This window comes from Temnothorax longispinosus, chromosome 10, assembly GCF_030848805.1.
Source record: "Temnothorax longispinosus isolate EJ_2023e chromosome 10, Tlon_JGU_v1, whole genome shotgun sequence".
NCBI lineage: Eukaryota > Metazoa > Arthropoda > Insecta > Hymenoptera > Formicidae > Temnothorax > Temnothorax longispinosus.
The window spans coordinates 13012985-13030188 of record NC_092367.1 but is presented as its reverse complement, the minus strand read 5'-3'; the positions used below and the strand labels follow the sequence as shown (position 1 = coordinate 13030188).

Sequence of the window (17204 nt, the reverse complement as noted above, 5' to 3'; positions counted from 1 at the left end):
AACACATCAATCAATCAATCTCTCTCCCTCTCTCTCTCTCCCTCTCTCTCTCCCTCCCTCTCTCTCTCTCTCTCTCTCTCTCTCTCTCTCTCTCTCTCTCTCTCTCTCTCTCTCTCTCGAAAAATTCTCTCTTGAAACTCTTTCCGTAAGTAACCTCGCACTGTCAAACGCGAAACAAATTTAACCTTTTGACACGCATTGAAAAGCCGTTGACACTCAAGCGAGATAACTAACCATTATCATTAAATATCAATTTCACTCTTATGATAATTTCGAGTGTTGAAAGTGTTCGCGCACCTTTCTATTAACAACTCTATCGCGTATTGATTGGCCAATCATGGCATAGCAGGTGGCAGCCGGAGCGCCGGCTACTCACGGATACCGCCCTTAGCTTTCGTTACGTTAACGCGTACAAGCGGCAGCGCTCACTCTTGTTCTGTCTGTAAGCTGGTAGAGAAGGTCCGGTAAATCTGTACCGTAGAACTCGTAATAAACTCTAATAAGCATTGTTCACTATAAAAGCAGTTTCTCTCATTATCCGGTACAACATCCAGAGCCTCCTCAACAGGTTATGGGCCCAGGCTCGTTGTGTGCGCGGGATAATTCGTGAGAGAAACTGTGCGTGTGCGGTAAAAGAAAAGTGCGCCACGTGGTTGTGAACTTCGGCAAGATGTCGGACGAGATATCGGCGCGGAACATTACTAAGTTCAACGGTGAAAATTTTCAAGGCTGGAAATTTCAAGTAAATTCATTATTTCTCGCGTGCGGCATTCAAGATGTCGTCACCGGAGCCAGAATTATGCCGCTGGACGGTGCTACGGCTGAAGGAAAAATGTGGGTGCGTGATAATGCGAAGGCAATGTTCCTTATATCGTCGTCCATGGAGTTTGCTCAATTCGAGTGTTTGCTGTCATCCCAGCAAACGCAAAAGGATTAAAAAATATTAAAATTTTTTAATACCTTTGAATCCCTTTTTTTGGCGGAATTAGATAAAATTAGATGGGATTCGAAATGAGATGGTCCAATCCCATGGAATCCAAAAAAGAAAATTTTCAATTCCATCCAATCCTATGGAATCCGTAAAGGTTATGGAATTGCATGGCATTAGATGGTTTAGGAAACATCTCGCGCCTCCGTTGGGCGACTAAGCGCCGTTGTTCGTCGGTGAGCTTTTGTGTATGCCTAAGGGCATTACACGCACTACTGCCGACAGGCAATTAGCCCGAAAATGAGATTTGTAAGATCTGTCAGGTCCCGTAGGGGGTCCCTTTACATAGCGGTCGAGACGAAACTTTCAACTCGAGAAAATGCCCCGGCGATGCGACGCCTAGCGGCGTCGACGCAAACTGCCGGTAATGCAGATACCGCGCGGGCGTGTACTATTGGTGGCGCGTACCGCCACAGAGTTCAACACGGACACTTTTCAATCCCTATCCTGGCATTCAATGGTATTCATTTTATTGTCAGAATAGACGGAATTCAATACGGAAAATTTTAATTCCTAGTTTGGCATTCAATGGTATTCATTTCGTTAACGGAATCAATGGTATTCAATGGAATTCATCACGAAATTTTCCAATCCCTAATCTGGCATTCAGTGGTATAATATTTTTGTGTCGGAATTGGATGGGATTCAAAAAAGACAAATTTTTTTCAAAATAAGGAATTCCATGATATTGAAACTATTTCAATCCTTTTTTTGGACAGAATTTTTGGAATTCGGAAAGTCCTTAATTGAATTCCTGGCAATCCCGTTTTAATTCTTTTCAATCTTTTTTTGTTTGCTGGGATGCACGTCAGCCAAGCAAATGTGGGATAAATTAGGACAAATACACGAACAGAAATCTGCGAGTAATAAATTGATGCTAACGCAGAAGTTCTTCCAGTATCAAATGGGGCCTAATGACTCAGCAGTGACGCATATTACAAAAGTGAAAAATTTGGCTAGTCAAATAGCGGACGTTGGTGAAAAGCTATCGGAAGTGACCATAATGGCAAACATCTTAGGTAGCTTGACGTCGAAATACAGTGCTTTTCAAACCGCGTGGGACAGTGTAGAACCAGGCAGACAGACAATGGCAAATTTGCAGGAGCATAGCTACGGCCATTCAGCTACAGCGTGAAAAGACGCAGTAAAAACTGATTTAATAATTGTGCCGGCCAGTTATTATTTAAAGATTGGACAGAAATTTACAGTGCGATGCCGCTGCAGTAAGTATTATTATACATTACAATTTGCATTAAGAAAATTAACATTTTAATCTCAACGTAACCTCTCTTTACTGCGACAGTATTTTTGTAAACTGGAATAATTTACAGGATTAAACCAATAGTTTGAAGTTAAAATGTTAATTTTCTTAATGCAAATTGAAGAAAAACAATAGAAACAATTATGTAATGCAATTATGCTATGCAAGATTATAATCTTGCATAGCATAATTTTCTTGCATTACATAATGGTTTCTATTGTTTTTCTTCGTGTTTCTCTGTATTTTTATTTTTTCTATGAGCTTTGTCGTAGCTGATGTTCGGTCGCTACAACACTAGCGGCGAGTGAGTTTCCGATATGGTTCATTATATTTTTATTTGCACTTGTAGTCGCTTTGCACTTGAAGTTAGCTACGTTCTATAGTACATACATGTAACGTGCACTAATTTTTATGAAAGCATGGTTAATAAAGTCACATTAAAATGTCATCTCATCACAGTGTACACTTTATGCCAATATGTCATACTTTGCAACGCATATCTTTTGTACGGAGACTGTAATAGCTTATACTTTATTGTATATGATTTAATTCTCTTCTTGAAAACTGCTTTCTTTGCATATATTTTTGTATTTCAAATTAAATCTTACTCGTCTTTAATATTTATGTAACATATTTTTTACTAATATGATATAGAGAATATTACAACATAAAACCTGCGCTTCTCAGTTTAGTGCATAATGTTTTAAAACAGTTTATACATTCACTGGATACCAAAACCTAGTTGTGTGCTAATTATTGTATGTTAATGTAGTCACTTATATTAATTTTTTTTTATAACAGATCTGGATCTAATAATTTAATAATGAAGCGAATCCAGTTTGAAGCGTTCAATTCGCGCTATTACAAGCCTCTTCATGCGGTATCGAAAAGACAACAAAGATTAAGATTGGCCCGCCGGAAGCAAATTATAAAAAAAGCAATTGGTGTGACAAAATCACTTTTGTTAGATGATAGTCTGATTTGTCCTGTAAATACTTCGCGTGAAAATATTCCTTACTTGATTGAACATATTATGGAACCTCAAAATTTTGAAGACTGCGACGTAAATTATTTTGTACAAGAGAGGGTTGCTCCGGTTGCACACCTTCCTCCAAATGAAGAATTTCTTTTATGTACAAACAACGTAGGTAGAGTAGACGTTATGAATAGAAGTGATGAAGCAATTTTTCAGGAAAACTTAGCAGCTGTTTTAGTCGATGCAAATCACGTTCTTGGTAACCGTATTTTAACTGTTCTAAGAACTCATAATTGCTTCACATTTCTACCTAAAGATATACGAACATTGCTCGTTACACCACGAATTTGCCCAATTTTACATAAAATTGAGCCAGGAGAATATTTACATTTTGAGGTAAAAAAATGCCTAGCCCGAACCCTTGAACAGATAAATTTTTTATCAATTCCAGAAGTTCTCAAAATTGACATTAGTACGGATGGCGCACAATTACACAGAAGTGGAAAACATGACATCTGGCCAATTCAGTGCAGAATTGCTAATATTCCAAATAAATCTATTCCAGAAACTATAGGGGTGTACAAAGGTCCAAAAAACCTAATAGTTCACAAGAGTTTTTCCAGTATTGTATCTCAGATTTACATGAAATTTTTAATAAGGGTGGTATTATCTTTGAAGGTAGAAAATTCTCAATAAAATTGCGATGCTTTATCGCAGATGCGCCAGCTAGAGCGTTTATTTTAGGGCATAAAAGTCACCGTTCTTCCTGTCCATGCTCAAAATGTACAATTCACGGCTTTACTATTGGAAGGTACATGGTACTTAGAGGTATTGAGCATAGGCATCGCACAAATGAAGATTATAATATTAATAATTGTAATCAATGATTTCAGACTAACAAATGAACGATTGGATTCAATAGAGCGAAAAATCGATTCCAATGTCGTTAATGCAATTCCCGGGAAGCCGCAAGTCCTTCCATTTTCGACAATAGAAGCAATACAAATGTTTAGGAAAGACAACGCTGCCTACGATGAAACTGTAAGTATTGTTCAAATTAATTTATATTTGATGTACATGGTTAATTTAAAAAATTGCCTTATTAACGTATATTCCAGTCATGTATTATGTAATTATTTGAATTTATTGTGACGACAAACGACGATGTCCTCACGGTCTCGCCGGCCGTGAAGGAGCGCGCCGTCGCTTTTATTCACTAACGATCTTAAAAAAATCAATCACGACAAGACTCTCAGAAACCCAGATGGTAGCTCGACTAAATAATTCCTCGAAATATTGGGCGCCAGGTGCGATTCCTCGCACCACGATCCACAAGATCGCAATTCTCTCAGGTGTGAGTTTCTTCGGTTAATCGCGGTCGGAAGAGGAGAGGGAACGTAGCGCAGTTAACACACGCAAATAACAATAATACAAATATAATGTATTTGACAGACAAGGTTATGTCAGAATAAATCAGCAAGTTGTTTCAGACGGAATCGGTGAATTACAATTTGAGAGAGAAGATTACTTCAGAATAAATCGGCAGGTTTCCTTAGAATGAATCGGTGAATTACAATTTTTCTCTCGAATATTTTGCTGGGAGAACGCGGAAACTACGAGATACAATAACGCGAAAATTAGCCTAAGGACGCAACTTATAAGGACGCAGTTACACGACCGCAATACACAATACGCGATTACACGAACACGATACGCGAGACGCAGTTACCCGAACGTAATACACCATACGCGATTACACGAACGCAAGACACAATACCTACGCGCAACGGTTTTCCAACAGCCGAATAACCATCCGCGACGTCTCGCGAATGGTCCCAAAATGGCTAGACGCGGGCCTCCCGCGAAAAGCCCCAAAGGCCCAATACAAGTGCCTCACGCCCCGGGACATGATTGCGCGAACATTACTCCCCCGTTCTGCGACAGTACGGTCCGCCTCGGCGCGGAGGACACCTCGCTACATTACCCATCACGCGGTTACACAAAACGCTATTACACGAAACGCTAAGACACGACGAATACTACAACGAATCACACGGTGACTGTCGGCCGCGTACGAATTTTCGGGCAGGGCAATCCCATTTTACTCTGTTGGCCGGGCTCTCCGTTAGTACTCCATTTAATAATTACTTGCTCGGTAATTCTCATCTGCACGAAACGCGATGCTACAAAATACTTTGCGACACAGTACGCGATTCTCTAAGCATGCTTCCCGCGACTCTACGCGGCTCTCGGAAGGGCCCTGGCCGTCAGAACGATCTTACTTGTACCCAAACATGGGTTACGAGGTGCTCGAGTAGTGGCCTTACAAATTCCGCAAGCTCGGCTGCCGGTCCTCTCGGGATGTCGTCTCTCGCCACGCCGACACGACAGTGACCAGCCCGGCGGGATCACGTCGGGCCCGCGCCTGCGCGCGCCGTGCTTGCAAACCTTCCTTGCCGATCAGCCCTACGCGAGCCGAGCGCCTCCCGCTCCCGTCGGCGCCCCTTGTGGCTTCCTCGCTCGCCGGCGGCAGGTTTGAAAAGCCTATTCTTGAGTCCGGCTGACCGGGCCGCGACTCTATGGTGCCGGTGTACGACGGCCAGGCTGGCCAGGCCATGGCTCCGTCGACCGGTAGGCAATGCTCTGTGGCGATCTCCCTCCTTCGCGATTCGGCAGGCTTCATCCCGGCGAACATCGGGGCTGATGCGCTCGCCCTGCGAGACGCTCTAAGCAACATCGGCATATGGGCCCAATCGTGACCCGCCCGCCGGCCAACTCCTACGTAGAACGCCTCCCGTAAACTCCCACGGCGCGACTCAAGTCGTTACAATTTTCTCCTGGCCATCTACTCGACACCTGAAATTCTCGGAAATAATATAATGTACGAATTCTAACGCTGTCGCCCCGCCCCGCTCCAGCGGAGACGACATCCCGGACGTTCCCCCCGGTCGAGCTATCGTCTGGACAGGGGACGTGACTATGTCACGTCACATTATATAGGTACGCTACTTCAAATTCTTGAACTGTATAACATTAAAAAATAGCGTGCATCAATGCATGAAGGAGGCCATAACGACGCAAGTAGCCGAACGATTAATGTGGTGGGGAGTTGATGCTAATAAAGTCGCATTCTATAATACAGTTTTATGCCAAGCGATTTACCGTAAGAATATTGTTACTCTGCTGTCATTACAATATTAATTGATTATGATACTAAATAATGTATTATTTTACAGAAGCCGTAGCGTCGAATCAGTACTACCCCAAACCAACCAGGGAAGAATTCCAAAGAGCGGTTGTCGGATCCTTGAAAATAGCGAAACAACAAATCCGAAATGCCAGGGGTAGGCACCCAGGTATACAAGGGAACCGAAGAAACTTAGAGGCCACTGCAGATGCGTTATACAATGAAGATGTTGGCAACGACGAGGATGGCAGAAATCAACCAGAAAATGAAAACAATAACAACATTGAACACTCGGATCTGAATGATAACGATGACAGCAGCGAGCACTCATCAAGTCTGACGATTAATAAACATTCTTTTTAGTGAGTTTCAAATATACACGTAATATAAGTAGATTATAGATTTTCGTTACGTTACAGATGATTTAAATGAATTTGAACGCATATACCTTTCAGCATACAAGAAAAATTGAACTTCTACACTGTCGCAATTTTGTCTTCCACAAGTCGAAAACGACTTGGAGCGCTGTTCCGGGAGTAGCACAGATGTTCCTAGCACTGTAGGAAAATGCGTCAAGGTTTATACGCCCAACAACGTAGATCCATTGACGAAGTTCGCAATAAGCTTATACATACGCAATGCAATTTAGTGCCAACTCCGCCGCACTCTACGGATTCCATAGATTTACTAGACGAGCCGTCCGCTAATGATGTACCAGTTACTCTGTTGACTTCCTTAGATATGGAAAGCGCCGAATATATCTTAAGCTTGAATACAGAAAGCATACAATCGATAGTAGGTGGTACTATAAGTCTATAAGTGAATATAACATATTACTTTTTCTATTGTGTGATATCGTATCTTTTTTTTATTATATAAGATAAGCTATTTCGGAACATTTTTTATCTTAAGGTTTTCATAAATATTTTTTTATAACAGTCTATGGTTTGTCATTAATAAGTTCAATTTTGGTTCTTTTTTGTCTTGTGATACTTATAAGTAACGTTTATGATATCACAAATTTAAACATTTTTTTAGTATTTATTTTTGTTAATATACATGACATTACTGCAAATGTATTTAGTTTTCTGTTTTGTATTATTTGACATATTTCGATGCAACTTAATGACAGAAGTTTAAACATAAGTAAATAAATATATAAATATTTTTCTTATAAATAAGTAATTTTTTATAAGAATTTAATTAATCCTTTCTCGTAAAATATGAGTAGATTATAGATTTCCGTTAAGATATAGATGATTTAAATGTATTTGAACACATATATCTTTTAGCATACAAGAAACATTGATGAATATAACATATTGCTTTTTCTATTGTGTAATAATATCGTATTTTTTTATTTATTATATAAGATAAGCTATTTCAAAACATTTTTTAAATTATAAAATTAGTTAACTATGTACGACTTCTCATTATACATTACTACTGTGATATTCTCGATAACTTGTACAGCAAACTTGTATATAGCAACTTGTCTCTCATTTCGCGATGCAATTTGCAAATATATGTGTGTGTGTGTGTGTGTGTGTGTGTGTGTGTGTGTGTGTGTGTGTGTGTGTGTGTGTGTGTGTGTGTGTGTGTGTGTGTGTGTGTGTAAATATATAAAGAAAGATTAAACATATGTTGAGACATATGTTATTTTGTAACATTTTAACATACAAATTTATTTTAAGTATGTAAGATTTATCTTTCCTTCTTTTTTGCTTTCTTTATATATTCTATATACATATAATTTTTTTATTTTCTCAGAATAATATATATTAGGTACTCCAAATAATGAAATGCACCTAATATAATGTTTACAGTGGAATTATATAGTTTAATTTTAAATTACACAATAAGTATTATGTGAGACCATTGTTTTTCGATTGCCAATAATTCCAACAATCTTTTAATTATACATTATTTATTATTAAAATATTTTAATATAAATATAATTTAAAATATGGCCTAGTTTACACCGACCGTTTGATACGCGTACCAAGTACTGTATCCGTATCAAATTCGTATCAAATTTCGGTTTACACCGGGATAACCCGAGATTTGATACGGATGTGTCAAGTTTAATAATAGTGGAGTCCGCAAAGGGGCAAAATTTACTGCCTCCACGCATACACTTTTCACACGAAACGAGTTGTCACATGGGTTTACAACTTTCCACGCGTGAAAAGTGTATGCGTGAAGGCAGTAGGTTCCGCCCCTCTGCGGGAGAGGCTCCATTATTATTATTAAACTAGACACATAGTGTGCCTTCAAAGTACATGCGTGGACTTTCCACGCGTGGAAAGTTGTAAACCCATGTGGCACCTCGTTTCGCGTGGAAAGTGTATGCGTGGAGACAGTAGGTTCCGCCCCCCTGCGGGGAGCTCCACTATTATTAAGGGGGTATGACACCTTTGAGCATGAACTCTTTTCACGATTTGTTTTAACATATAAGGAATAGAGCAATCGAAAATCGGCTTTAAGAGGTCTTTTTATTATACATTGAAGATGTAAAAAAAATTTTTTTATATATAAAATACACCCTGTCAAAAGAGGCCGTGTGCGTCACGGAGGTCCAGCTGGTGTACATGATTTCGGCTGACTGGTATGACCTAGAACAGAAATCCAAAAAAATTCTTAATCTGTGATAGATTGGCTATGGAAGTACGTAGGATTTTTTAAATTGGATTGTTAGTTTTTTTTGGGAACCAATTTTATACACGATTTTTCAGTGTAAATTTGGACACTTTTGTTCAAATTAGTGTCAATTTCGCAAAAATCAATATTTTTCAAAAATCCTACGTACTTCCATAGCTAATCTATCACAGATTAAGAATTTTTTTTGGATTTCTGTTCTAAGTCATACCAGTCAGCCGAAATCATGTACACCAGCTAGACCCCCGTGACGCACACGGCCTCTTTTGACAGGGTGTACGAACATGATTTTATATACAAAAAAAATTTTTGTTACATCTTTAATGTATAATAAAAAGACCCCTTAAGGGGATCCTAAAACCGTCTGTAATACCGGCTTTTTTTCTTAGCACTAATCTTTTAATTGACTTTATAGAAATGCAAAATTCTTGTCTAGAATTAAAGTACGCATCAAAATCTAGGTCATGGTGGTCAAATTTATATCGAAAACGAAAAAAAATTAATATTTTTGTTAATTTTTGGTATACGTGACGACAATATTTGCTTTGTACAAAAATTCCACGATAAATATCCACAAAATTAGACCGGCATGACCTAGGGATAACATTTAAGAACAATATCGTGCAATTAGATCTAAGATTGAAAACCTAGAAAAAAAGATTACTTTATATAACTTTTATATGTGCAAAAGCACATTCAGGTTGACAGAATAAGCAATATTGCGTGTGGCAAGAGATGGCGCAGTAATCGAACAAAGACAGATGCCTCTCGTTAGACAAGGACAGATATAGATATATGACAAGAAAACAGAATTAGAAATGTTGACATTACCGACGTCGAGGAAGTTCAGCCTTCACTTTAGGATCCCCTTAAAGCCGATTTTCGATTGCTTTATTCCTTATATGTTAAAACAAATCGGGAAAAAGAGATTAAATTTCATGCTCAAAGGTGTCATACCCCCTTAAACTAGACACATAATGTGCCTCTAAAATACATGCGTGCACTTTCCACGCGTAGAAAGTTGTAAACCCATATAGCACCTCGCATCGCTATCGCTTATTGTGCAAGGGACTTAAGATTGCCGGAAAAATCAACTCAAATAAGGTGATTTATCAAAATGACCATTTAGCATTGAAAAATATGCATAATAACCGGAAAATTTGATTAATTCTTCTCTATTAATCATTTTGATCAAACAAATTGGGATTTATGCATATTGCCCGGCCATTATGCATAATGCCCAATTTATCATATTTCCCGTAACATATACAATTTCATGATGTAAAATTCATTAAATGGAAATGTAGTGCTTATTTTAAAACGTTTCACTTTTTATTAAACCGCTCAAACACAATTATTTTAACAGACGTTTTAAACACATTTATTATAGATTTTAAAATATTTCCCGTGGTTTCCTGGGTAAATGACTATTATTTCTTTCTTATTTCAATGTCAAATAAGGTGGAAAAAAATGTTTCACAGGTTTCCCATCGAAGCACAAAACGGCCACTTTTACACAATCCCCCTTTTCTTAAGTTTATAATAAAATAATCTTGATATTATCCCTCTATAACATTCTAGAAAGATTTAGATAGTTTATGACGATCTCACAATATTCTTGATTCAATAAGAACGTGCGTGGACCTGTTCGGACGTGTTTTGTCCGGCAGGAAAAATTTTTGAAAGTATTGCGACTGTTACTGTCTGCAGTAGTTTCCACTCAGATTTTTGGTATTTCCATTCAGACTTCGCTACGCTAACAGTGTTCCAGACTTTGTATAACAAACAGTGACAAATACTGGCCGTATTGTCCTCTGAAAAAAGGCAGGAGCCAACGAAATAGAAGAAGAAAAAAAAGTTGATTCAACAATAAACGGATCTAAAGAAAATCTTATTTTACTCTTGCAAAAAAAGAATTTGTAGATTGTCAGAAATCTTATATTATTCTTTCAAGTTCCTTTTTGTGATAGAATAAAAGGTAAAGGTTTTTATGAGCAAAAACACAGATATTATTTGGTAACCTTTTTATTCATAGATCAGATCCGCCGCAAGCAATAATCAGATCCACCACAGGCACGAACACGTTACTCGCGTATGGCTGATGACAAAGAACAAGACGTCTGTCGTAGCATAGATATTAAGTAAGGCAAAGAAAAGCGTAATGCGTAAAAGGCTATTGTACAATAAACCTTTCATGACTTACGTTTTTACTCTGCGTTACGTTATGTCTCCGACTACGACGTAGAAAATACTTATGCTTTGTTCTCGATCAATATAGCGTATCACGTTTTATTGACATCGACGAAACACGGTAGCACACATCAGTCTCGCGTCAAATATTATTGTAGCACTAACATCGCGCGTTATAACATTACGTGAAAATGATTCAGTTTAAACGCAAGAATATATAAGTTTAAGAGAGAAGAGAATAGGAATTATTGATTTAATCTCAATATCGCTTTATTTTTATACTACTTCAGGTTGTGATAAGATATTAAACATGTCAAGTATATTTTTTGTCTTATCAGAAATCTTTTCTGAGAAGGTATAAATCATTGTAAGTGGACTTTGTGATGTTTATGTAATCATGCGATTTATGCAATACAGTATAAATACAAGTTATTAATGTCTATTTCTTTCATTCAAATTTCAATAAAATTTCTTTGTCCGCAAGATTTTAACGGGTGTTACGAGAAAATATGTTGATCGAACTAAATTGAATTAAGGGGGAATATACACCTAGAAGCGAAAAAAAAGGTAATTTTTGGGAATTTTTTTCAGGAGAACTATTGGAATTGTCGGGTCGGGGTTTTTTCTAGTTAAAAATACACACTTTCAAAAATCTTTTAAATTTTTTTTATTAAAAAATGTTGCAAATTCACGGAGTACTGGAGTCGTCTACGGAGTGCCGTAAAAAAAGACGGTACCCAGCGGCGCTTCGTCAAAAATCATCTAAAACAAAAAAATCAAACAGGAAATGAAAATAGATACTATTATCTTTGGCGTGACGTAGCCAATTTTAAAAATATTGATTTTTTACAAAATGGCGGGCGCTTGAACTCAACGTAGCGATCTTGAAAATCGCTTTTTTTTAGCACTAATCTTTTAATTGGCTTTATAGAAATGCAAAATTCTTGTCTAGAATTAAAGTACGCATTAAAATCTAGGTCATGGTGGTCGAATTTATATCAAAAACGAGAAAAATGCCTATTTGTTTGTTTTGTTGTTAAAGCGATCCATCGAGATCGCCTTTTCGTAGTCGATGGACTCCTTTCTATCCGCATTGCGCCGTTTCCTGGCCCGACGAGGACGCTGCTCGCTATTATTTAGTAATTGCGGCACTAATTTTCTGGCGAAGGCGCTTCGTAAACTGATTTCCTTTTGTTAAACCTCAAAAATATATGTGAACGATTCTTAAAACAAAAGAATGTTAGAAAAAGGATGGAGACAGCGTAGCATTTGTTTGCAGCGAGCACCCGCTTACTCGTACACTACGGTTCTCCGCGCGCGAGCCAAGAAATCCTATACAGTTTATAGCACTCCCCGGGAAATTTTACCCCTGTTTTATATATAATTCTCTAAGATTGGTCAATTATTTCCCGAAAAGTTGGAAAAATTTTGGATACCGGTTCCAAAAAAGATCGGTAACGAAACACTTCATATCACTCCCCGGAAAATTCTATCCGTTTCATATATAATTCTTTGAGATTCCGTCAATTATTTCCCAAAAAATTGAAGAAATTAGATAATTAGAAAAACCGGTTTCCAGAAGATCGGTAACGAAAAACTATACACCTTATAGCACTCCCCAAAAAATTCTACCCCTACTTCATATACAATACTTTCAAAATCGGTCCAATAGTTTCTAAGATTACCCCGAACAACAGTACAAACAACAGTAAATACGACTTTTTTTACTAAATTGCGTGTAGCCACTAAAATAAAAGTTCAAAAAAATATTTCCGATATACAGTCTTAAAGTTTAAGACCCAAGCTACAACATCCCATAAGTTATTTTTCAAAAAAAATTTTTGTTTATTATTTTTTCGATTTTGAAAATAGAGAAATTTTCATATTTTCTAGTTCGACATTTATTTTTATGTACTTTTTTGAAAAATACACCTGCTTAATATTTTGTTTTTTAAATAAAACATGTATCATCTTAAAGTACATATTTTCAGCTTTAAAAAACCCTGTTATTAAATTTCAATATCTATTTCCTAAGCAATAATATCTGCAGTCAAACTTGTTGCTCAATTTTAAAATAACGAAATTTCAAGAAAACTATCAACTTTGAGGTCCCAACTTTTAAAAAATAAATTTTTGTAATTTTTTTCACTTATTGCATGTTATCAGCATATATTTTAAGAATATAATGCTTTAATTTAGAAGTAAAAATCTGCAAATTTAAATAAAAGGCAATAATATTAGTAAAATAAATCAAATATTTCACATCGCCTCTCTTCAAATTCGATTTAAATATACTCAAAATGCTTTCTCAATTTATCTAAACCACTTGAAAATTAGTAAATTACGTCTACTTTTGAATGCTTTTTGTAAAATTTGTTTCTATTGATCCAATCAAAAGTTACAACTTATTTTATAAAGTGCGCGCACGCCCGCGTACTCTGCAGGCGGCTTCACACGGGACGGCATCGACGCACTTTGAAGCGTTAATTAAAAAATTATTACTCCTACACATATTAATATTAAGAAAACTTTAAATATGTTTCTTTAATAAAATTTTCTCCTCTTTCGATTGGCATGGTTTATTTTTTTATAAAATTAATGTTTTTTTAATTATACTCAAAAAAACCGATTTCTTCGGTCTTTTTTTGTTAAATAAAACATTTAGCATAGGGTTTATGTTGGTAAACTTTTGGGACATGTTTTCTGAAACCCAAAAGAACATTTTCCAAAAAAGTTTACTCTTCGAGGAGAAATTTCCAAGTGTTTTCCTACATTGACTGGATTATAACGCAGTTAGCGCTGAATCGCTTGAGCCAATGGCAACTCACACAAAGAATCCATCAGGATTTCTGGAAGCGTTGGCACCAGGAGTATCTCCATACTCTTCAGCAACGCCCCAAATGGTGAAATCAAACTAACCCGGTACACGAGGGTTCTCTGGTCCTCATCAAGGACGAGAACGCGTCCCCTCTGCAATGGAGGCGAGTACGAATAAAAAGACTACATCCGGGTAGTGATGGCGTCCCGCGTGTCGCCACGGTGAGGGTGGCGGATGGCTCCGTACTACGACCTTTGGTGAAGCTCTGCCCGTTGCCGATGGGCAAGCCCCCAGAGAATTTATTGTAAGAAAATACTTTGTATTTTGGTGGGCGGTATGTTCGGCGCTCGCCTCATTGTATATAGTAATTGTTAGTATAGTCGTATATTCATTAGTATATTCGTATTCGCGTTAATATTTGCTTTATTTTAGTAGTTATTTCGGGTACTTGCCATTAGGCTTTACCATGAGCTGCCAATGCTCATTATTCGGTATATTGCCGATAAAATCAGTTTATTCACGGTAACTCGCGCGAAACGTCGGTAGATCGCGATCGAATCGTATTATCGGTATTTTCGCGACTCTGGTGCTGCCCTCGGTATTTTCACTGATTGGTGCTGCCCTCGTTCACCCCACGAGAGCACCAGTTATCAAGGAAGAGCAAGTACTTGCTCGCGACACGCGTTACAGGACTTGCTCATCACTCATCGTCACGAAATCTTGGGGTGCACAGCTGGGTTTCTCTTCAATGTATCATAAAATAGGATTAAAATAGCGCAAATTATATTTAGTATTAAAAAAATAATATTTTAATCTTAAATGGAAATTTCTTAAGTCTACATATAAAATAATCTTGATATTATTTCTCTATAACTTTCTAGAAAGACTTAGATAGTTTATGACGATCTCACAATATTTTTGATTCAACAGTAGACGGATCTAAAGGAAATCTTATTTTACTCTTGCGAAAAAAGAATTTGTAGATTGTCAGGAATCTTATATTATTCTTTCAAGTTCTTTTTTGTAATAGAATACAAAGTAAAGGTTTTTATGCTCAAAAACACAGATATTATTTGGTAACCTTTTTATTCATAGATCAGATCTGCCGCAAGCAATAATCAGATCCACCACAGGCAATAATCAGATCCACCACAGGCACGAACACGTTACTCGCGTACGGCTAATGACAAAAAACGAGACATCTGTCGTAGCATAGATATTAATTAAGGCAAAGAAAAACGTAATGCGTAAAAGGCTATTGTACAATAGCCTTTTATGACTTACGTTTTTACTCTGCCTTACATTATGTCCTCGACTACGATGTAGATGTAAACACTTATGCTTTGTTCTCGGTCAATATAGCGTATCACGTTTTATTGACGTCGACGAAAGACGGTAGCACACATCGGCCTCAAATATTATTGTGGCACTAACATCGCGCGTTATAACATTACGTGAAGATGATTTAGTCTAAACGCAAGAATATATAAGCTTAAGAGAGAAGAGAATAGGAATTATTATTATAAAATTGAATATTGTTATAAAAATAACGATATTTAATCTCAATATCGTTTTATTTTTATACTACTTCAGGTTGTGATAAGATTAAACATGTCAAGTATATTTTTTTACTTATTATCAGAAATCTTTTCTGAGAGGGTATAAATCATTGTTCACGTAGACTTTGTGATGTTTATGTAATCATGCGATTTATGCAATACAGTGTAGCAAATACATTTATCAAAGTCTATTTCTCTCATTCTTTCAATAAAAGTTTCTTTGTTTGCAAGATTTTAACGGGTGTTAAGAGAAAATATGTTTACCGAATTGAATTGAATTAATTATCATTATTCCAAATTACAATGAGAAGAAATTTTAAGTAGAATTATAAGAAAAATTTTTACAGTAAATATATTAAAGGTTGCAGTTTTTTATTTTGCGAAAATAGTTATTTGTGTAACAAGTGCGGGAAGTTGAGAATTGGACACGAGTGCGGATCACCCGCACGAGTGTCCAATTCTCAACCCGCACGTGTTACACACCCTATTTTATATTACAAAGTGCGTGGAAAGTGGCCCATTATTGCGCGCGCACCATCTGTGCGACGGATGGCCGATTCCACACACGAGTCAAACCAGTGCGGTAATGTTACATTTTTTTAAGCATCCAACAAAAAGAGAAAGCCAGCTTAAAAATCGAAGGAGACAAAGATATCCTCTACATAGATCGTTCGAAGAAAAAAGAGTTCGTTATAAAAGGAGAAACTTCAAAACTATAAGGAAAAACTTCAAAACTAAAACTAAGTGATCTCTCGGTAGAAATCAAATAACGGTAAATATATCTATTTAAAATCGGTCGGGATAGGATGCGAAGGCAGGCGTCCAACTCGGCCCCCAGGGGGCAGAGCTGCGGTCCTCTACAAAACCAGGTCTGGGTACGTCCAACTCGGCCGTAACGTCGGTTGTTACATTTGTACCTGACGCTGATCCACCTTACAGCGAGATTTTCTGTTTTAAAGGGTGGTTTTTCGTGATTAAAAAGAAAGTGGGGGTGGTACAGTAATGCTGGCCCGAGATTCGGATTCAGGACATCAAAGTACATATAATTTGGGTCTTACAGTTGGTTGCCACATTTGTACCTGACGCTGATTTACCTTGCAGCTGGATTTTCTGTTTTAAAGGGTGGTTTTTCGTGATTAAAAAGAAAGTGGGGGGTGGTACAGTAATGCTGGCCCAAGATTCGGATTCAGGACATCAAAGTACATATAACTTAGGTCTTACAGTTGGTTGCCACATTTGTACCTAACGCTGATCCACCTTACAGCGGGATTTTCTGTTTTAAAGGGTGGTTTTTCGTGATTAAAAAAAATGGGCGGTGGTACAGTAATACTGGCCCAAGATTCGGATTCAGGACATCAAAGTACATATAATTTGGGTCTTACAGTTGGTTGCCACATTTGTACCTGACGCTGATCCACCTTACAGCGGGATTTTCTGTTTTAAAGGGTGGTTTTTCGTGATTAAAAGGAAAGTGGGGGGTGGTACAGTAATGCTGGCCCGACATTCGGATTCAGGACATCAAAGTACATATAATTTGGGTCTTACAGTTGGTTGCCACACTTGACGC

General features: G+C 37.4%; 1 protein-coding gene and 1 long non-coding RNA gene across 2 annotated transcripts in view; both read left to right on the top strand.

Moving 5' to 3' along the window:
• Window positions 1–17204, top strand: part of LOC139820997 (uncharacterized) — a 213200-nt gene that overhangs the window by 22014 nt on the left and 173982 nt on the right. The window lies entirely within an intron of this gene.
• Window positions 389–11692, top strand: LOC139820429 (uncharacterized). Its single transcript, XM_071790702.1, has 9 exons — window positions 389–838; window positions 1887–2211; window positions 2511–2553; window positions 3051–3811; window positions 3904–4036; window positions 4119–4266; window positions 6226–6388; window positions 6462–6746; window positions 6832–11692. The coding sequence occupies exons 3-9, from the start codon at window positions 2525–2527 to the stop codon at window positions 6882–6884; spliced, it is 1572 nt and encodes a 523-aa protein (XP_071646803.1). The 5' UTR covers window positions 389–838; window positions 1887–2211; window positions 2511–2524; the 3' UTR covers window positions 6885–11692.